Here is a 20,748-nt window from a genome sequence, read left to right as displayed (position 1 = left end):
GCAAACAACATGAGCTCCAATTCTCGAATGAGGAGGTCATTTTTATTGGCATGATTGTTAATTATCCATACAAAATGCTACTTTTATTCCTAAACTCATGTCTTGTGTTATTCAGTGAAGAAGGTGTCCTTGTAAGACGCTTGCGTTTACAGATGGGAGGAATTTACTTTAATAAATTCTTGCCTATTTAAAAATAGATGGAATGGAAAATATTATTATTTTTAAATTTCAAATTAGATTTAAACTTTTAAAATCGGTTTAGATTGAGAGATGAGTTGAGATGAATTTATCTCACTACTATTCAATATTATTCACAAGTTTTAACTTATAAATTTCATTACTATTTACAAATTATCTCAACTCATTTTATATCTGAATCTAAACGAGACTAATGAATTGTTTACAATGGTTTATATGAAATACGATAAATATTTTATAGGTTATATAAAAATAATTTTTTTAATATGATTTAATATAATACATAAAATTATAATTTTTTATTATAAAATAAATCTTATAAATCGCTTATTTTGTGTAATGCATGATTCACCTTCTCGTCAAATAATATACGATAACGAAAGAGAAGTAATAAATATGGAGTGTAACCAATTACATTCGTTTAAAGCAGACCGAAAAATCTTCTTTCTACGAAGTACCTCGAGCACGTCGCGTCAGTTGAGTTCCATTCCCACGCTCAGACTTCCCCCAAGTCTTAACACGCGAAGCGATTCTTCCTCCATTTCCAACCTCTTCAGGTTCCTCTCTGTGATTCAAGTTGGAATTTTACCTCTATTCTTTTAATTGCTGATAAAATTAAAAACCCATCTCACCCAAGCCGAAATGGATGTGTTAGGCTCATTTGGCTGGACTTTTTGGATTGCCTAGGCTTCAAAAATGTTAATTTATTTGGTTCGATGATATTCCTAGGAGTTTGAACCTGAGAAATCCTTTGGTTAATTTTCTTGAATTGGCGATCAATTGCGTTGCTTGTTCTAATTTGTTGCTTATCTTCTTGCGTGAATTATGTGGTAATTCATAAGTGTAAGCTAAATTAAAGACTGGGTTTTGATGGATCTTGGTGTTCGAGTTTTAGGAATTGGAGATTTGGTTAATTTATGCTTCTTCTTCTTCTTCTTTTTTATTTTATTTTATTTTTTATTTTTATTTTTATTTATCTGTTTAGGTTGCTGCTGGAATAAGGGAGCAGCGAAAAATCTTTGTGGATCTTTAAATAAGTTTGCAGCTATAACTCTGAAATGAGTCAGAGAGGTTTAATATACAGCTTTGCTGCGAAAGGAACTGTTGTTTTAGCAGAGCACACTTCGTACTCGGGGAACTTTAGTACCATTGCTGTTCAGTGCTTACAGAAGCTGCCGTCGAATAGCAGCAAGTACACATATTCGTGTGATGGGCACACATTTAATTTCCTCATCGACAATGGATTTGGTATTGATATGTTAATAGATATAGTCAGTTTGATCTTAGTTCTGATAGCAACATGTGTGGTTGAATATGCTTCTTTGGGCTTTCAGTTTTTCTTGTTGTTGCGGATGAATCGGTTGGAAGGAGCGTGCCTTTTGTGTTTCTTGAACGGGTGAAGGATGATTTTAAGCAGCGTTATGGTCCAAGTATCAAAGACGAGGGTCCACACCCACTTGCAGATGACGAGGACGATGACGATCTGTTTGAGGACAGATTTAGTATTGCATACAATCTGGACAGAGAGTTCGGGTATGTATGCGCTTGATTGTATTTAGTTGTTCTTCGGCGTGTTCTTGCATTAGCTGGTAAGGCCATGCGTCTTTTTTTACCTATCAAAAAAGGTCATGCTTCTTTTTTCCAGGCCAAGGCTCAAGGAGCACATGGATTACTGTATGAACCACCCAGAAGAAATGACCAAGCTTGCCAAATTGAAGGCTCAAATATCTGAGGTCAAGGGGATTATGATGGACAATATCGAGAAGGTGCACATTGACTTGCCTGTTTCATATTACATTGATTAAAAAAAATTGATGGGTTGTGGTAGATCACATATATATATATATTTATTAGTTTTTTTCCCCTTCTATTCATTATTGGAAAATGCGTATAACTTATACATCTCTACAATGGTAGCTGTTCCGTTATTGCTGTAGACTTTTATGCTGGTTCTTTGAGAAAGGTACTGTTTTTTTTTTGTTTGGACTTGCTTATTTGCTTTTTCCCCCTGCCAGGGTGGGGGCAGGATATTACGACATGCAGATTTGGGCTGGGTCAGAGGAGAAATTGTCAGAAACAAGAAAAATGATTTAGGGGATGCTTGGAGAATCAGATGAGATGAGATGAGATGAGAAATGATTTGTGAAATAATAGTGAAATGGTTTGTGAATAGTAGTGAAATGATTTGAGTTTTGATGTTTTATGGCGTTTTAGGAAAGGAGAGAGAAAAAATTGAATAAAAATATTATAAAGTTCAAATATTGTTAGAATATATTTTTTTAATATTATTTAGGTTTTAGGATTTGAAAAAGTTGAATTGTTTTTGTGTTTTGTTTGGAAGTTTGAGAAAGTTGTAATGATTAGGTAATGATAGATGAAAAAGTTGAAGATTTGAAATTGAAAAGTATTTGTGTTTGAATGATGTTTGGGAAGGAAATGAGATGTGATGAGATGAAACCATCCCATCTTCCAAAAAATTTTAGTGATAATAATTGAGAAAGCTTGCTTGCTACCTTTTTATTTTGAGATTGTCTTTGATTTCTAAAACAGATATGTGACCATGCTGCGCTCTGCTATGTATAACATTTGTGAATCTTTGTAATGATTATAATTTATGATAGGTTAGATAGAATGTGTGGTGTGGGTTCCCAGAAGCTAAATGTTCTTTGTTTATTACTAAATCAGGTTGTGAAGCTTCTACAATGAATTTTACAAGTTTCAGTTATGTTTGGGATGTGATAATGTTCAAGTTCTTTAGATGTGCCTAGTGAGGATAGCTTTTTAGGTTTTTTTCATTATTGATGGTTGCTTCACTTTGCCATCAAAAAGAAAAATTTGCATTGCGCTTATGCAAATTCGTTTTTGAACTTGTTATTTTGTTCACTGTCTAATCTATCCTTGGTCTGAGCAAGCAAGCTTGTGAATTTCACATATATTATCTGATATGGGTTTTTCAAGTATTACCGACCTCATCTTTCATTGGTGTTTTCATCATACTTACCTTGTCCTTTTTTTTTTTTATTCACCTGTCTTGATGGTTGCTTTGTTTTGGAGAGGTCAATGACTGTGACTTGTTGGTGCTGACTCGACGCTTTTTCTATCGTGTTTAACTCTGTAATTGTAACCTCCTGCTTCTAACTGTGTCATGTTCTAGTAATTATATACATAAAAAAAAAACTGTCATGTTCTAGTCATATAATTGAAGCATACTATGCATTGCATGTTCTAGAGTATGTGTCTCTGAGACCTTGTCGCACATTTTTTCCCCATTACCAAACTCTAGTTGTATCCACCCTCTTATAAAATGGTTTATAATACCTCTGGTCTATGCATGCAACCTTCCAAATCAGCAATCTAACATGTTCGTGGATGTGCACCTTCCAGAGCTGCTTCCACTCATTGTGTTTGAGTGGACTAGCAGTTCTGTTGATCTGTCGTGTAGGCCATCTTGATAGTAAACTCGTTTTTCCCCCTCCGCTCTGGGAACCATGTCGGTTCGTCTCTACTGGGCGTTTCACAGGGATGTGGATCCTGAGAATATTTTCAGCTATCTCATTGTCAAATGATTTATTGCTTTGGTTTCATCCAATCCTATAGGGGAGCTTCTTTTGAAATCAGAAACCCTTTCTTGACTACGTCTCCCTTTTTGGTACTTGCTGCAATGCAGGTTTTGGATCGTGGGGAGAGGATTGAGCTGTTGGTTGATAAAACGGAAAATTTACAGTTCCAGGTACTCGACGTCTATCATTCAGTTTCACAAGCCTGACAAGTATTTTGATGCATTTCTGATTCATTTGCTCATCGACATTTTTGTTCTGAATCCAGGCTGACAGCTTTCAGAGGCAAGGCAGGCAACTTAGAAGAAAGATGTGGCTGCAGAATCTGCAAATGAAGCTGATGGTAGGAGGGGCGATCTTCGTCGTGATTGTCATACTGTGGCTCATTGCCTGTGGAGGTTTCAAATGCTGATGGATAATAACAAAATGGAGTCTTCAGTAGCACCTAGGCTATCGTTTTTGTGTTATTTGGTGTACAATTTTTTATTATTCCTGTATATGGGAGATCTTTGGTGTTGGAAACTAAACCTTACGGCGTGTTTGACCTTGTAATTAAACCTCTGTACTTCTTGATGGTTTTATTACTTAGTTCCTAATCTAGAGACTGACAAGTCTATTGAGAACTTGCTTGTTAGTTTTTCACACCCTTTTACAACCGTTTGGTATATGTTCTAGTATAAGCAATAGATTGCTTACCAAAACCCGAAGCAGTTGTATGTACGTGTTTTTTCATGAGTTAAGATCCATGACTTTACCCCTTTTTTCTTGGAATCCATTTTGGTCTCTCTCTGCTCTCTAGAGGATTTGGGGCAGTCAGGTGGGGAAGAGGAGTCACTGATAGGGGATAGAATTATGTACTCATAGTCTCCAGCTGGCCGAGCAACCTCTTCCCCATCTTCGCACTTGATTATGCTGGAGTTTTTGGGTTTGCAGATAAAGGAAACCTTGTTTGTACGCTCATATAAATCAAATTCAATGATAACTTGCCCTATACGAAGTGTACCTTCCTTGCCTGGCCTGTCTACGATCTCATACAGCCGTCAATTTTAGGTTTGTTTAGATGTTGAGATAATTTTTGATAAATTAAATAAAATATTATCTTTAATATTATTATTATTTTAAAATTTAAAAAATTAAATTATTTATTAAATTTTATATAAAAATTTAAAAAAATTATAGGGATAAAATGAGTTGACGTGGATACAGTCACCCATTTTTATTCTGGGATACCCACTTTCGTATCAAGCTGTAATCCAATAGTCCTTTTAACGACATTCACGAGGAAGCTCCACCCACAGGCCAGAACCCACATCAAAACTTGCGATAGCTGCCTTTCTGGAGGGAAACCGAAAATTCCGTCTTTGAGAGTGAGTGGCTCCTCTTCTCGAATGAGGTCGGCGGCTCGTCTTCCTAAATGGGCGTCAAAGCCTTTCATTATGGGGCATTGATGAAGCTGGACAAGGAACTGTTTTAGGTTGTCGTCGTCGTCTTTTTCATTTCTAAGTTTTGTCTCAAATGGGTTTCCTTTCAATTTGTGATAAGGTTCTGATTTTTATTTATTTATTTTTCATTTTTTTCTTCTTTTTAACTTTTTATGGGTCAATGCTAACTTGTGATTGGGAACATGCAATGTTTATCGGTTTTTCATTTGCCCTCTAATCTCCATAGTCATTACATTAAGCTGATAATTTTTATTTTAGAGAAAGAAAGAAAGCAAATGTGTTCGTGCAGATTATGTTCTTAATCGCTTCGAACAAAATTACTTAAAAAGAAAATAAAAACTTTTATATGAATAGAGAAAATTAGTGTTTTGCTATAGAAAAGCATGTAATCACCTGGCAATTTGACTATTTTAGCTGTGCCAGTGCCTTGCAGCTGCTGGTGGTGCTACCTTAAAGGGGAGAAAGACTGCGAATTTCTTACTTTACCTTTGTTTCTTCAAAGGATGAATTTAATTGACACTGGCTGCTATGAGCTGCCTTTCTGTTTAATGTTTTTCACTCAAATTTAGGTGCTTTGTTTTTTTCTCTGCAGATTCAAAGACGCTAAAAGAAGAAAAGAGGGAGGAATTATTTGAAAATTTAAAGGCTGATGAATCAATTGGTTGGGCTGTGGATGTCATATATCCGAAGGAGCTCTCAGCCAAAATGTTAAAGAAGTTACTAAACGATATGAGAATCTGTGATTTGCTATTTTTTGTAGTTTGCTGTTTCTACTTTCTACTGATTTCCCCTGTTTGGTTGTTAGCAGGAATAAGATAAATCTTAATGAAATTTCACACGACTCTGCAATTGGCCTCATCAATAGAGTACCAAATATGAGATTTCTCCTAACAGAGGTAAAAGTCTTTGCAAATTATGTGAGATCCATTGTCAGCATTACGATGTGCTGTCTGCATAATGCATAACTTTAAATCTTTATGAAATATCCCATGACTCTGCGATTGGCCTTGTCATGGGAGTTCTCTTGGCAGAGGTAAAAGGCTTTTCAAATTATGATGAGATTCATCATTAGCATTATTCTATTGGATGCTACCTTAAAAGGAAGATATTATTCTTTTGAATGCCATCTGCATAATGCATAACTTTCTAGAGGAGATTGCAATTTGAAAATTAGAATACAATCCAAGAATTATGTAGAATGGGGCGAAATCCATTTTATGAGATACGAAAAAACCAAACACCTAGGGAGCAGTGTGCCTGCTGTAAATTGTTTTTGATTGATCTAGCATTTACTTGGACATTTTCACTAATGTGTTCCTCAAGGTGGTGCCAAGTGAATGAAAGAAATGGATTTGCTTTAAATCAAAAGATAAAAAAGACTAGCACTAAACCATCACAATTATAAAAAGGAAAATAAGTGATTCTCATCATCATTATCAACATCTTACACCTTTCCATGAAATTAATCTTCACAACCCATCAAATGAATCATGCAACTTATCTTGTGAGTAGTCCTCGTGCTTTCTTATCTGGCAGATTGTTTAAAACAAACTGCTATTGGTTGGAGGCCTTCCTTTTTGCTGCCTTAGGACCTCAAGAGCACCTTTTGTTGTTTCTTTATGTAACTTTGAACTGTACTCTCAGCAAAAATAAAAATTCCCTAAAATGTAAAGCACCTGAAAAAGAAAAAGGAAAAAGAAAAAAAACAGGACACTTTGCCAACACACTCATTTGTGAACTTTATGGGAGCTCAACATGGTTTAGTGATTCTATGAAAAAAGAGGAAATAATTTACTAATGTCTATTTCAGGTTTATCTGGATTCAGTGGGTGATGCTGAGAAGTACAGAATTGAACTGTCTGAAAGATTTCCGGGTATCAAATTTGTGGTTGCAAAGGCTGATAGTCTCTATCCAGTTGTGAGTGGAGCAAGTATAGTTGCAAAGGTTATTGACACCTACGAGTTGGCTCCTATTTAAAAATATTTACATCCCTTCTAAGTTTATCTTTAATTCATCCATGCAGGTCACAAGAGATAGAGCCTTGCGGGAATGGGTGTTTGACGAAACGGCAGATAACTTGCACAGGAACTTCGGTTCCGGATACCCTGGAGGTTAAAATTGTTTTATTCTCTTTTTGCATGTTTGAAGTTCGTAAATATTGGATGGTTGTTATATTATAATGCATCTGGTTATGTTTCATTTGTGTAGATCCTGACACCTAGGCCTGGTTGAAAGATAACAAACACTTGGGTTTTTGGATTCCCATCGTTGGTCCGTTTTAGCTGGGGTATGTGCACTCCCTACTTCAAGGACATTGTTGATCAAGTCCTATGGTGAGTCCTCATTGCACGTTCTGTTGGAAAAATCCTATTTCAAGTTTTGGTAATAGCTCATCTCATGACTTGTGCCTTGCATATATAGTCTATTTGTCAATGTCTATAGGCATACGTGGTTTCCTATAATCTAGAGTATACATTAATGGTTAATTCTATAACTGCATGACGGCCTGTCTAATGCTTTTTAATTGTAACTACTTCCCAGAAGATGTGTTATTAAAGGATCTAATAGACTTCTGTATTTCTAACTTTTTGTATCTTTCATTTGGATGGTGAATGTGAATACGTTAAAGAAACACCTCTCTTAATTTTCCTCTGGCCACGCTCAGAAATGACTAAAATTCAGATTTGCCCTTATTAAGTTGAACCAAACTTGAGGCATGTTCAGGGGAATGTTTGTTTGCTGCAATCTCAGCATCTGTTGGCGGACAATATTACCTTGCGAGTGTTGGAATTTTTATCAGATACTTTCAACTGAATGATGAATTTTGTTATTTCATTGTATGATATCTTCACTCCAATTTTGTCCTATTTGGCTTTTTACTTATCAAAAACTTTTGTCCTATTTGGCTTTTATGCTCAACTTCTCAGACTGGGTAGAAGTAAATATTCACTTCATGCTGTTTGAAGTGGTGTTTTGATATTGCTGTGATTTATTGGCAGTAAAAAGAAAGTTACTCCGATTGAGAAGGGGTCACAGTAACAAAAAAACTCTCCATTGAGAAAAAGTTACCTTGGTCAGGTGGTTCATGACACGCACACAAACATTCCTGTTTGTACTGATATTAGTATGATGCTGCGAACATGTTAATTATGGCTGATGTTATGCCTGTGCACTTTATCACCAACCAATCCTAAGTCCCTTTCCCCGCCCATAAACCTTTTATATCAATATTATTGATTTTGGTTCTGTGACTTTCTTCTAGGGAATCGATGAAATGGACGAAGTTGGTTCCAGTAGTCGTCATGGCAAGCGGCAAAATTGAAGTTAAGCAATGTTGGTTTCACAACATCAAGGAGGAAGAGTGAAGAAACTGAATCAAGCAGACAGGGACGCTGCAAGTTTTTCCAGGCTCGCAAACCTGAGCAATTTTTTTTTTTTTTAATAGAGAGAGACTCATTTCATTAATGAACCGAATTACAACTGTAACTTATTAATACATGAAAAATCCAGACTATAAGTCAAACTATGTATCAGCACTGGAGCTTCCCTATACTCAAATTCTTTTGTGGCGGATATTGTCTTAACTTCTAAAAAAACTCTCTTAACATTGAAAATACTCTGTAAAACAGAACTTAAAGTCCCCCTCTGTCCTCCCAGGGAGGAAGAGTATGAAACACTGCTATGGAAACTAAATCCAATAACCTATTTCTATTTTATTAATAACTAAAATAACAAAAAAACTATAAATAAAACACATTAACAACTACAGAGCCACAAAGCATCGGCGTGAACTTGGATGTCACGCCTACTGCAAGCATCGACATCTCGAGCCCCGACAGCACGAGTACCTAGCTCACATACGGACAAACAGCCTCCACTGCGTAGACGGCACTTACGCACGAGCATTGGTTGTACAACCACTGGCTGTAGCATCGCCTGCCTCTCTTGAACAGCTCTTGCCCCAGATTGCGTCCAATCCAAAGGCTCAACACCTCACTTGGGTCAAAATAAAGAAACGGAACAACAAAAAAAAGAAAACAAAAACACTGAAATGGAACGGATGAACAATGCATATAGTGTCGGCAATGGCACGTGCATGACACTAGTCACTATGGGAGGAAAGCTTATGGTCAATCTTAGAAGTCCCAGAGTCAGGAATTCTGGAGAAGCTAAGTGTGGGGTTGGCAGAAGGCTCCTTGGTGGCGTGTGATGGCCACATGCAAACAAGATCTAGAACTTCCTCCCGCGCGTGTGGGTTATGCTTCACTCCGATGGACACCGGATTTGGTGGTCTTGAAGATCGGCGCCTGGGCATTATCCCGGTGGGGCGCGTGTTGAAGGGTGACGGCTGAAAAGATCCGAACGGCATACAAACTTGAGCAACTTGCTCATTTCTAACTTGTCACATTTTCACTAGTTTCAGTAATCTATCTTCTTAGGTTATTCCTTCCCATGGAATTTCACTGGTAGTATGCATAAAGAGAGCAGATGGGATTTCCATGCATTCATATATTTAAGATTTTTCTTGAGAACATCTTCACTTTGCACCCTTCAACATATATTAATCTAAGCAAGGTAAAAGCAAACAAAGCACACTGATAGCTTTTGTCTTCCAACACATAATACAGGGGAAGCGGATATATGCATCAAAATATTCATCTGAGAAGTAGGCTCACAACAGACAGCCCTCACAAACACTATGACCATATTTGTTTTCTCGTATCAGTGATATAAATCTGCGAGGAGAGAGGCCAAGGTGGCTACAACCAAGGTTGACAGTCCAATGGAGTTCCGGTTGCGGTTGCCAGACCCATGGTGATGTTTCTGATGTTGGTTATTTGCGGCACCGGCTACATATACCGGGATTAAAGCTGCGCCTCCTTGTCCAGAAGGTGATCTGGACCCCCCATTGTTTCCAGTCTCACCATTGCCAGTGGAACCACCAACCATAGCAGCTTCTTGACCATGTGCACCTTCAATCCTGCTACCACGTGCTATAGCTGTACCACCGTCACCAACAGAGCTGCTGACATACCCCCCTGTAACCATTGTTAATGAGTAGTTTCCTCCAAAGGATCTGCAAAAGCAACATTAAGAACTACTTGGCGCAGACGTGGAAAAGGTCCAATGGAGTTCCCTCGGTTGACTGGTTTCTAGTATCTACGGTGGAGGGCTGAAGCTTAAAACATGGTTCTTGCCCACCAATTTCTCAATGTAAGAATATAGTTTTACTCTTCGAATCAACTTAAACTTTTAAGTCGAGTTGGAGCTTTAATTCCATATTTTATTGGCCCACGTGTGAGGGGAACTAAGAATATAATTAAAGGTTAAATTTACATTTTCTTATTAGCTTAAACTTTTAATGAATATTAGATTGAGCAATCAAATCTTGCGCATGCTCGATTTGGAGAACTCTTCCGATCAGAACGAAACCAATTCGGCCACCATGTCTCTCTAATGAATTTACACTTACTATATGTAGAAGCAGAAAAGAACCAAGTGACAACAAGCCAATGGAAGTGACCTCCAAACTTACTGTCCCTATTGCATAGTTCCAATTAGGTAAAATATTTGATTCCCTGTCGTACTAGGAATTTTCTGCAGAACTTTATATATTCTTTCAATGTGGAGAGAGCTGGAATATGTTGATTTGAGAGATTCAAAGTTTCACTTATGTTAAATCCTCCGAACAAATTTTGTTTGGATACCCTTGAGCCTTTTTGACAAAACACTAAAGCATTTGTTAGTGTACTAAGATGGCATGCATGTAATTATCAATTTTTTGTTAGAGATTGGAATCTTACTCTTTAAAATATGTTAAAGTGCCTTATATTTTGAAGGGCGCTTGTAAACCACACATTTCCATAGATATATTTGGCATCACCATGCAAGAAAAAGAAACAAATCTGTTTTATGGGAATCCACTTTTTGACATTAAGTGTGCGTTGTTTTCTGCCTGATTCTCTCGCACCGTGACTTTTCAAAAAGGATAAACTAAAGGAGTTGATTATCCTACATTTAAGTATGTCTATTTCTCTTAAATCAATCACATCCAAGCTAGCAACTTTAACCCCAATTTGTATAGTTTCTTGTTTTGGGTATCAAGTCTTTGCTATCTCCAACATTAATCCTTTCTTGTTTGCACTTGAACATGGGATTGCAGGAAAAGGACTATGTTATAAGAAAGTAAAGATCTTACAGTTCTGAAAGTACCGTCCCTGAGAACCAAGGATGTGAAGAATTGCTGGTTGAATTACCTCTGTCAAATTTGAGACCCAAAATATAGCTCTTAAAGGGGAGAAATGAGTTTCTTGCTCAAACTATGTTTAGAAGTATAACAAAAGAGACGAGGATGATGAAGATGAAAAAACAGAAATGTAAGAGAAGAAACATGTAACAAATATGAAGAAGATCATGAGCACCTGAAGAAGGGAAAGATTTCTGGGGAGGTGAGGAAGTTGTAATGATACAAAGGTAGGAGAAGACTATGAGAATCACCACAGTTTCTATACTTCCCATCTTCCTTCCCACTAGCAATCCATGCATAGAGCTCCAAAACTGCATCTTCAAAACTCCCCTCTTTTGTAGATTGCATGCATATATTTAAGGTTGCAGTTCCACCCTTTAAATGGAGCTTTAGAGGGAAAGTAGAGAAGATGATGAGGGATATCTTCTATCTTTTTATCTCCCGAGTGATAATATGGATGACAGAACAAGATTATCGTATGCCCAATAATCGTAGAAAAGGGAAAAAAAAAAAAGGACTAGAATCTTTGGACAAAGATTAGCTACTTACTTTGGTTGAAAGTTCAACCCACTAGCCTTCTTTTTGTCTGCTCAAAGAGCAGTCTTGTTATGCTTTTTAATTGATGTCTCTATACCCTTTTATCGGTTTATGTCCATCTGATCATGTATGTATCTTCAATATTAAGGTTTCATGATTAGGCTTCGTTTGCTTCTTAAACCCATCTCAACTCATCATTACAACTTTTTCAAATTTCAATACAAAATATAATAAACAATTTAACGAAATTATAGATTAAGATTCTCTCAAGTTTTTATCTGAATTTGAGGATCTCAAATAGAAGGGACAAAAACATGATTAGTTTCATTAATCATGTCTTTTGTCGTAAGAAGTGATCTTATCTCAACAAGTTCATGTTTCAATTGGAATTGGACATAAATCAAACCCCTATTTAGGAGTCAATTAAGCCTTGCTTGATCGCATTAAATGATCACAAGCTTTGCTGGTTCTCTACCAAAAATACTGATCAAATGGTCATTAATGTAGATTTTATGTCATTGTTTCTCTGTAAATTTACCTACAATTTCCATGATTTCTAATTTGATCCAATGACCTCACTTAAGGGTATTAGTTTACTTGCTTTGTTTTCCTCACACCCTACACAAAGGACAAAGTTTTCCTTTTATTAGCGAAAACAATATGACTTTGGTTGAAGGATGTGAAAGCTATTACATTATAATTTTCAACAATTTTTTGACTCAAATATTACATGATATTAGGGAATTCATATATATTATATATTAATCTCTCTTGCGATATAAAATATTAATTTGAAGTTGAGAGTCAATATAAAATAAAAAAACCTCGTCATAGCTCCATTATGAAGGCGTGGATATTATAGTTTGATCGCAAAATAATAGGATGAGTGTGGATTTATCGCTTGTTTCAAAAGTTTAAACTAATAGGTTGAGATATATTTTATTATTTATATTTATGTCTTAAGAAATGAGCATTGACTATGTATTCTTGAACAGGTTTTGGTATTCCTCAATCTCACATGTCGAGTAATAAGAAATTCCATGGAAAAAAAAAAAAAAAAAACTCAACCTGAAAAATATGCTCAAGAAACTTGGATGAATAAACTTGGTTTGAAGAGCTTTCTCTATTTTTTTTTAAAATATTATTTTCCTCTAACCTTATTTAGAGAAAAAAAATGTATTTAAATTTCGACAAATAGAGTTTATTATTTTCTGTAAATAGTGCCAATGCCCATTATTTAAAGCACCTCTCCCAAAAGTGTCAACCATCCTTTGTTTCCTTTCCACGTGGAGACAAACAACAAATAGAAAATAACACTTTATTTTATCGAACAAAAGATGGTGGGAAATTAAATAATATCTTACAATATTTTTCTAATTAAGATGATTGGATTTTTTTTTGTTTTTTGTTCTTTTTTGAACTTGCCAAACGGGTTTGGTATAAGTTATAGTTTATGACTTCACCTTCTCTTTTGTCACTGCAAACAAAGAAGGAAATACAAGTTGAACTATGGGTAAACCCAATAAGAGGATGGATTAAAGTATAAATAATAATAATCACAACTATTTACACGATCATATTTTAAAAATGATGTTTTTATACATTGATAATATTTTTATAAGTTATTTTACAATTGTATTTCATATAATATTTAGTCGCGTAAAACATTATGTGTTTAAAATTTCTCTTAGATCGTTGAGATTTATAGGAGATTTGAATAGTAAGTTGAGATGAGATGAGAGAAGATAAAAGTTAAATAAAATATTATTTTTTAACATTATTATTGTTTTGAGAATTAAAAAAGTTGAAATGTGTATTGTATTTTATGTAAAAGTTTAAAAAAATTGTAATAATTAGATGAGATGAGATGAGATGAGATGAGATGAATTAAAATATTTTTTTATATCTAAACTTCCATAATTTTTAGACATTTTCTTTAATCAGATTATAAGACCGTTTAGAGTTTCAAGAAATTGAACTATATCACTACGAGATCTTGTTCATCAACTCATCGAGGGTAAAGCATTTTTCCCCTCTCGTAAAAAACACAAATCTATTGGGTAAATTCTAAATATTTTTGGAGTTAAAACCTCGGAATTATCGAAAAAGATTGCGTAAACTCAAGAAGAATCGGCAATGTAGGTAAGTACAATATGCCACTTGGTACGTTGGATATATGGAGACTCGTGACCACCTTTTCTGCAGAGCTCCATAAATGGTGGTTCCGGCGGATCTCCTCAAGCATTAAAAAAGGGATATTCAATCATGGCGATTGGCCCCGACTTCCCCAAATTTCCTACTTCAAAAAAGGCAACCATTGCAGGTTGAGAGAGAGACTCCATTATCTAAGTTTTATATAAAGCAACGGACTTCCTCAGATCCTCTCACCACTGTGTCTCATTGCTCTCAGGGTCTCGGACCCGGAAAAGTTGGGAAAATGGTGGGTGGAGCTGAGAAATGGGTGATGATGGTGACGGCTCAGACGCCGACGAACATAGCGGTGATCAAGTACTGGGGGAAGAGGGATGAGTCCCTAATTCTCCCCGTCAACGACAGCATCAGCGTCACGCTTGATCCTGATCACCTCTGTACCACCACCACCGTAGCCGTTAGCCCCTCCTTTGACCGCGACCGCATGTGGCTGAATGGCAAGGTAAAACAAATTGGAAAGAAAGTATTTCTCGTGCTTTTCTCCCCTTTCTTAATTCACTCGAAACTAGGTTGTGTTTGATTGCAGAGAGAATGGATGAAAAGTATAAATGGAAAATTTGTTTCTTTGATCAAATTCCGTTGTTTGATACCATAAAGTATCCTTGGGGATAAAAGCGGATGTGTTGTCCACTAAGAAAGTGTGGGGTAGGCAAGGAGATTTGAATGGCTGAATTATTTGGTCCATACTGATAATGATTTGGGATTCGATGAATATTAGATTTGACTAGATCTTGTTAGATGTAATTGATTAGCTTCTAGGAAAGAAAAATCAGATTTGGCTTCACGAAAACATAGATGATATTTCTGGGTGACTGTTTTTCATCCGTTTGGCTGCCAAGAAAGTGCTGGGAAAGGAAAGAAGTTGAAATTTTGAATATTATAGTAGTCATGAAGGACAGAACGAAAGAAATGGACGGAGAGAGAGAGAGAGAGAACCCGAGATGATAATGGTACTACTTAGCTTTGACGAAGGGTGGATAATCAATCAATGGTTGTTGATGATATCGACGAGGAGAATAAATCGTAGTTTTCAGTATTCTTTTGCTGAGTAAACAAACTTCTTTGGAAAACTGAACCTAATTGAAGCACCTAAACCCATCACTACTTCAAATGTGAAACAAAGACCTTTACTTTTTTTCAGCAAGAAAATATAGAATTAGTTTTTTTTATCATTCTTATTATTTTACGAATACTGTGATCCTCCTACTTCTGTAATTAAGTCATGGTGCCTTTTGTTTTTGTTGGTTAGTGTAGGAGATTTCCCTTTCCGGAGGCAGGTATCAAAATTGCCTGAGGGAAATTCGCAGCAGTGCTAGTGATGTTGAGGATGAGGAAAATGGTATCAAAATTCCTAAGAAGGATTGGGACAAATTGCATTTACATATTGCTTCATACAACAATTTCCCTACTGCTGCTGGGTTGGCCTCCTCAGCGGCTGGGTTTGCTTGTCTTGGTAAACGATCTAGTCACCCAATTTTCTTTTCATACTTGTCCCGTTTCCTTAAAATACATTAGTGGTTCAGGCATCTAATTTTGAGCAATCATCTGTCTCATCCCTGCAAGGAACTTAAAAAAACAGGCAGATTGTCGCAAATGACCTCCCTGTTCTATTTCCAATTCCTCCTCCACCTTAAATTTTTTTTGTATGCATCAACCAATGGAACTACAAGCATACTGTGGACATGTGTTTGTTTTTGGCTCAAGTAGTAAGGGCCTTGGTCTTGGTGGTATTCTCTCTTCAGGTATAAGGTTAGAACCTTTGGTGCAAACAATTTCTAGGAGCCACGTCTCATTAGTGAAAAAGCTGATGATTTACCTGATCCGTGTGGTGGGGACACATTACACCGCTCCGGGGTTTAACAGGGTAAAGATATGTTGCGTTTGCATAGTATATAATTGTCTCCGATTTGAGGATAGATTACTTATTTGTATTACAAAGGGAGCATATTCTGTATCTGCTTGGAGAAATCAATTCGTTGGTTATTTAAGCTTTAAATTAACTGCTTTCTTTCATGTTAGTAAGCATATGTTAGAGTAAATGTTGCTGATTCCAAGTGTAGATTCTTTTTTATTTGCAGTTTTTTCCCTTGCAAAGCTAATGAATGTGAAAGAAGATCAAAGCAAGCTTTCTGCTATTGCGAGGTATCTCTTTCCTTGATAATGCATATCCAGTTATAAGGATTTTTTTAGTTGGTGGACTGAATTTCCAGTACCTTTATTTGTAGGCATCCGAGAATGATTGTTGTAGTCGGCAATGATGTTTCTTTTGGTTTTAATTAATACAGGCAAGGCTCAGGCAGTGCTTGTCGCAGTTTATATGGTGGTTTTGTCAAGTGGATCATGGGAAGGGTGAGTTTATTTTTTCATGTTCATCTAGGTGCTTTCTGTCAAGTGCTCTAGCCATTTAGTTCTGATTCTTTGTAACTGAATATGTTAAGGATGAAGATGGAAGGGACAGTCTTGCAGTTCAACTTGCAGATGAGAAGCACTGGGATGATCTTTTTATTATTATTGCTGTGGTATGTTTTGCCCCTTGGTCAATTGAGCAGTTAATCACATGTATATTAATGTATTTAAGTTTAAATTTTTTTTAAAGAGTTGCCAATTTTTTTAACTTGTAATAGGTGTTCTCTTTTGTATATTCCCTGTGTACTTGTGCAATGCTTGTTTACTTGTTTTAATAAAAAAGACTTTTACTTCTTAAGAAAGAAATTTGAGGGCCAAGTCATGCATGTGGAGGTATACAAAGGGGAAACCCAAAATAAAAGTAGCAATGAGAAAAACTGAATCGTGGGCAGTGGACCCTCTTTCCCTTCAATATATATGCCATGCCGATTTGTTTCTAAAAGTACTTTCTTGTAGTTTTGGCTTGCTAACTTCATGTCTAAGTTGTCCATCGGTGGGATTGTATCCTGTTTGTGCTGAGATCCTGTATGTGTGCTCAAAATTGTAGGCTTTGGATATGGTGAAGATTGACCCTTCTGATCACTTCATGAAACTATTTTGATTTCCCTCCAATTTTACTTATCAAAAAAAGTTATTATGATTTTCTTATAGTAAGTCTAATGTCTCAAGTGCAGACCACTGGTCAATATACAAAGTTTTCTGTTACCTCTGTTTGGAAATTATATCTGTGAAATCCATATCCTACCCATGTTGTTTTATTGCCTGCTAGCTCGTCTTGTTTCTACTAGAGACAATTATAATAATTTTTCAAGTATGACAGAAGTATTTTTATAACCTAGTGTGCATGCTGAATGATTATTATAGTCATCATCATCCTAACATGTATACTAAACGGTTCAATTCGTAAGTGATGTTTACTTGCTCCTACTATTCCCCATTTTTTTTTTTTTTTTTGGTTGTTGTTTCAATCTTTATTTTCTTGATTTTAGGTAAGTTCAAGGCAGAAGGAAACAAGTAGCACAACTGGAATGCGTGAAACTGTCGAAACAAGTTTGCTTTTAAAACATAGAGCGAAGGTACTTTTTATACGTCTTTCCTCTCTTCCAAATGGTTTTTGGAGTCCTTTCCTGAAACTAGCCATCCATCAAGGGCTCCACACATGTTAGATAGTTCTCTCCCTCTCTTCTCTCTCTCTCTCTCTGATTATATGGTTGAGATAACTTTGACTTCTGAAAAGATGAAGGGAATAGGAGAGAGACAAGAAAAGGGAGGAGGAAACTGGAGAGAGGAAAGAGAGCAAAAAGCCATGGTTAATTTTTTTTTATATCCTTAACTTCATGAAATAAAAAATAAGATAGGGCTAGTTTTGGCATTTTCTATGGGATAACATAGAGAGAACAGTTTTATCATCAACTAAAGTTTTGCTTTATACACTAAAATACATTATTTGATCTAATAATATGGGGAAATTTGCATTTTTTTTTTAAAACTTCTAATTTTAATTTTAATGTCTCTCCCTCCCATCCCCCCTCAGTGGCTTCACCCTTTCTCTCTTTCTTCTTTTGCTTAAGGGCGTGTCCTTTAAATTTATTTATCTATTCAAATATCTCATATTGTTTGAAATTGGATTTAACTTCTGGTCTCTGTCATTTGCCTCCTTTTGGACTCTCACAGGAAATAGTACCAAAACGCATACTACAAATGGAAGAAGCCATAAAAAATCGTGATTTTACATCTTTTGCACAATTGGCCTGTGCTGATAGCAATCAGTTTCATGCTGTTTGCCTGGACACATCTCCCCCAATATTTTACATGAATGACACATCCCATAGGCAAGTTCTGCTTTAGATTTTTGGTTAACTTGGGGCTCAAGTTTTTTGTTCTTGAATTTAATACTAAGAAAATAGTTATTTCTCAGGATAATCAGTATCGCCGAAAAATGGAATCGATCGGAAGGGACGCCTCAGGTTTGATTTTCTTTCTACTATTTCTTTTCTGGAAACCTACTTGTATTGAGAAACAGATTGGACCAAGATGCCCAGGTCGAATATTTCTTTGTGAATTGTCATTGTTTAGTATTTGATAAAAAAAATAAATTCTCAAGCAAGAAAAAAAACAAAGGAAAAAGAGAAAGCAGACCATGGAGGACTGACCTGAGCTATAGACTACGGACTTGAAACAAATTCCTATCATACCTTTCTAAATTTTAATTTTCCATGTATTAAGAAAAATATAAATCATGAATTGATTGCTTTTATGTGGTACTTCTATGGAAATTTCTCATGAAAGTCCTTTTTGTGATCAAGTTTTTGTTTTGCTGAAGCTACGCAGAATTTGGTTTGACCTTTATGAGTGATAAATTGCTTCTGAGCCTTGATTGCATTATACCTTTATTCATTTTATCTAGCAATTCTAACGAAGGTTAACAAAGTTGTATTGTTTATTGAGTGACAATGTCATGTATGTCTTTTTTATTTTTATTATTATTTAATGATTTATGCCATTAGAGTTTAGACTCTCTATATATTATTGTTACCCCATATGGTTCAAGACACCTGAGGTTGGGTTCAGCTCTGTGACCCTGTTATTGTTACCAATCACATTGGTTATTTTGAGTATGTGAATCGGTGTGACTGTCTGAAAATCAAACAGGTGGCATATACTTTTGATGCGGGCCCAAATGCAGTACTGATTGCTCGTGATAGAAAGGCTGCTACTCTTTTGCTTCAGAGGCTGCTCTTCTACTTCCCTCCAAGTTCAGCTACGGATTTGAACAGGTAATATGTTCTAATGTTACGGCTACGATATAGCATTGTATTTTACAGATTGGTAAGATATCAATGAACTGTCTTAGTGCAAATTTTACAGATTTACATTTTTGTATGGCAGCCCCAAGGGCAAGTATTCTGATGGTATTTTTTTTTTTTTGTTTCTCTCCTTGATTCTTTTGCTTATCTTTCAGTTATGTTCTTGGCGATAAGTCAATTCTAAAAGATGCTGGGATTGAGGGGATAATTGATGTGGAAGGTTTGCCACCACCTCCAGAAATAAAGGACAGCATTCCAACCCAGAAATACAAGGGGGATGTGAGTTATTTTATCTGCACAAGACCTGGGAGAGGTCCAGTTTTGCTTTCTGACAAGAGTCAGGCTCTTCTCAATCCCCAAAACGGGCTACCTAAGTAAATTTGGAGTGGTTTTTATTCTGATGCTTAATTAATCTCTTCTGCTTTTCAATGTGCTGGAGCCCTTTCAACTGGACATCTAGAGTGTGCCTGTGGTCACTGTAAAATGTCTATCTGAGATGTTCTTTGCGTGTTTGCAGTTTGTTTCCCTTCTTTCATGTTAATTTTAATTGTTTCTCCATTTCTGGGATAATATTTACTTGGGTTTATGTGCTCATAGTCCTTTTTACATTGTTACAAATAAGTCCATTATTGCGTTGTAAGAATTTCAGCTGTAACTTGGACAGCTTTTGTATCATCAAAAGGAGCAAAAAGAGAGAATAAAAGAAGATTTTTTCTTTCGGAATTGATCTTCTTACGTCTAAGGCGGGTTTGTAATTTGGACTGAATTGAGATCAATTTAGTTGAGTTTAATTTTAAGCTGAGTTTAACATTGAAATACTTAATTCTCAAATCACTAAACTCATCTTAACTCAAAACTTCTCTATATTTCCACTTCAATCGTAATTACCACTTCAATTGTAATTGCCACAAGAACCCTCCCATTTGTTGCTCCTCTCCTCTCTTTCACACATCTCATTCTTATCAAATCAAGGTTTTTGTTTTTTATACCCTGTATAATTTACAAATCTATAACATATATAACTTTCAAAGCAAGAGTTGTTGATCTATAATTTTAAAACGTGTGTTGTGAAATATATTGTGTGGGCATCATTACTCCTCTAAAACGGTATAAATCATTTTTCCTTCATTAAAAACGACTTTGAATTTAATTTAAGTTAGAATAATATGAAAGGTCCAAAAATCAGATTATAAACAAAATTAATAATTAATAATTTTTTCGTATATCCCACGAGTGTACGACTAGTGTGGACAATCAAGGTAGCGGGTGCGTCTTCAGTTAGAGCATGCCCAATATATAGCTTAATAAGCTTAATTTGGCTCTATAATCTTCCCTTCAATCT

General features: G+C 35.9%; 4 protein-coding genes and 2 long non-coding RNA genes across 13 annotated transcripts; 4 read left to right on the top strand and 2 right to left on the bottom strand.

The window, feature by feature from the left end:
* The first annotated feature begins 541 nt into the window (after nt 1-541).
* On the top strand, nt 542-4,397 carry LOC121241404 (vesicle-associated membrane protein 727). Its single transcript, XM_041139162.1, has 6 exons — nt 542-755; nt 1,184-1,446; nt 1,533-1,731; nt 1,844-1,964; nt 3,866-3,928; nt 4,024-4,397. The coding sequence occupies exons 2-6, from the start codon at nt 1,257-1,259 to the stop codon at nt 4,165-4,167; spliced, it is 717 nt and encodes a 238-aa protein (XP_040995096.1). The 5' UTR covers nt 542-755; nt 1,184-1,256; the 3' UTR covers nt 4,168-4,397.
* A 560-nt stretch (nt 4,398-4,957) lies between these two features.
* Nucleotides 4,958-8,602, top strand: LOC121241335 (ribonuclease H2 subunit A-like). Of its 6 annotated transcripts, none has more exons than XM_041139066.1 (7): nt 4,958-5,229; nt 5,790-5,913; nt 6,006-6,093; nt 7,008-7,142; nt 7,222-7,309; nt 7,421-7,531; nt 8,461-8,602. In XM_041139066.1, exons 2-6 carry the CDS (start codon nt 5,903-5,905, stop codon nt 7,435-7,437), a joined length of 339 nt encoding a protein of 112 aa, XP_040995000.1. In that variant the 5' UTR covers nt 4,958-5,229; nt 5,790-5,902; the 3' UTR covers nt 7,438-7,531; nt 8,461-8,602. The 6 variants fall into 6 exon arrangements, 4 of the variants coding, with proteins under 4 accessions (XP_040995000.1, XP_040995001.1, XP_040994998.1 ...); XM_041139067.1 differs by having other exon boundaries at nt 6,003-6,093; nt 7,008-7,115; XM_041139064.1 differs by having other exon boundaries at nt 6,003-6,093.
* On the bottom strand, nt 8,498-9,702 carry LOC121241336. The gene is made up of 2 exons (XR_005935705.1): nt 9,574-9,702; nt 8,498-8,616 (listed from the first exon to the last, which is right to left on the bottom strand). It is a non-coding gene; the product is annotated as an uncharacterized LOC121241336 (long non-coding RNA).
* Nucleotides 9,703-9,739: 37 nt separating this feature from the next.
* LOC121241334 lies at nt 9,740-12,020 on the bottom strand. 2 transcript variants are annotated; one of them, XM_041139062.1, is made up of 3 exons: nt 11,621-12,020; nt 11,398-11,457; nt 9,740-10,237 (listed from the first exon to the last, which is right to left on the bottom strand). In XM_041139062.1, exons 1-3 carry the CDS (start codon nt 11,760-11,762, stop codon nt 9,921-9,923), a joined length of 519 nt encoding a protein of 172 aa, XP_040994996.1. In that variant the 5' UTR covers nt 11,763-12,020; the 3' UTR covers nt 9,740-9,920. The 2 variants fall into 2 exon arrangements, with proteins under 2 accessions (XP_040994996.1, XP_040994997.1); XM_041139063.1 differs by lacking the exon at nt 11,398-11,457 and having other exon boundaries at nt 11,621-12,014.
* LOC121241337 lies at nt 10,237-11,709 on the top strand. Its single transcript, XR_005935706.1, has 2 exons — nt 10,237-10,412; nt 11,362-11,709. It is a non-coding gene; the product is annotated as an uncharacterized LOC121241337 (long non-coding RNA).
* Nucleotides 12,021-14,029: 2,009 nt separating the features above from the next.
* Nucleotides 14,030-20,129, top strand: LOC121241532 (diphosphomevalonate decarboxylase MVD2, peroxisomal-like). Of its 2 annotated transcripts, XM_041139331.1 has the most exons (11): nt 14,030-14,305; nt 14,393-14,635; nt 15,448-15,646; nt 16,272-16,335; nt 16,479-16,542; nt 16,632-16,712; nt 17,589-17,675; nt 18,274-18,431; nt 18,518-18,566; nt 19,252-19,376; nt 19,562-20,129. In XM_041139331.1, the coding sequence occupies exons 2-11, from the start codon at nt 14,420-14,422 to the stop codon at nt 19,782-19,784; spliced, it is 1,266 nt and encodes a 421-aa protein (XP_040995265.1). In that variant the 5' UTR covers nt 14,030-14,305; nt 14,393-14,419; the 3' UTR covers nt 19,785-20,129. The 2 variants fall into 2 exon arrangements, with proteins under 2 accessions (XP_040995265.1, XP_040995264.1); XM_041139330.1 differs by having other exon boundaries at nt 14,082-14,635.
* Nucleotides 20,130-20,748: the final 619 nt, after the last annotated feature.

This window comes from Juglans microcarpa x Juglans regia, chromosome 7S, assembly GCF_004785595.1.
Source record: "Juglans microcarpa x Juglans regia isolate MS1-56 chromosome 7S, Jm3101_v1.0, whole genome shotgun sequence".
Lineage (NCBI taxonomy): Eukaryota > Viridiplantae > Streptophyta > Magnoliopsida > Fagales > Juglandaceae > Juglans > Juglans microcarpa x Juglans regia.
The sequence above is the reverse complement of the archived record's forward strand: the minus strand, read 5'-3'. Positions and strand labels throughout refer to the sequence as shown.

Coding starts and splice junctions, on each gene's coding strand:
- LOC121241404 (XM_041139162.1), top strand. CDS start 1,257: ATGAGTCAGAGAGGTTTAATATACAGCTTTGCTGCGAAAGGAACTGTT. Junction 1,447..1,532: donor CCTCATCGACAATGGATTTG/GTATTGATATGT, acceptor TTGGGCTTTCAG/TTTTTCTTGTTGTTGCGGAT. Junction 1,732..1,843: donor AATCTGGACAGAGAGTTCGG/GTATGTATGCGC, acceptor TCTTTTTTCCAG/GCCAAGGCTCAAGGAGCACA.
- LOC121241335 (XM_041139064.1), top strand. Junction 6,094..7,007: donor TGAGATTTCTCCTAACAGAG/GTAAAAGTCTTT, acceptor TGTCTATTTCAG/GTTTATCTGGATTCAGTGGG. Junction 7,143..7,221: donor GAGCAAGTATAGTTGCAAAG/GTTATTGACACC, acceptor TCATCCATGCAG/GTCACAAGAGATAGAGCCTT.
- LOC121241334 (XM_041139062.1), bottom strand. CDS start 11,762: ATGCAGTTTTGGAGCTCTATGCATGGATTGCTAGTGGGAAGGAAGATG. Junction 11,458..11,620: donor GAAATCTTTCCCTTCTTCAG/GTGCTCATGATC, acceptor CAAATTTGACAG/AGGTAATTCAACCAGCAATT. Junction 10,238..11,397: donor GGGACGGTACTTTCAGAACT/GTAAGATCTTTA, acceptor CAATGGTTACAG/GGGGGTATGTCAGCAGCTCT.
- LOC121241532 (XM_041139331.1), top strand. CDS start 14,420: ATGGTGGGTGGAGCTGAGAAATGGGTGATGATGGTGACGGCTCAGACG. Junction 15,647..16,271: donor GGCTGGGTTTGCTTGTCTTG/GTAAACGATCTA, acceptor TTTTATTTGCAG/TTTTTTCCCTTGCAAAGCTA. Junction 16,336..16,478: donor AAGCTTTCTGCTATTGCGAG/GTATCTCTTTCC, acceptor TAATTAATACAG/GCAAGGCTCAGGCAGTGCTT.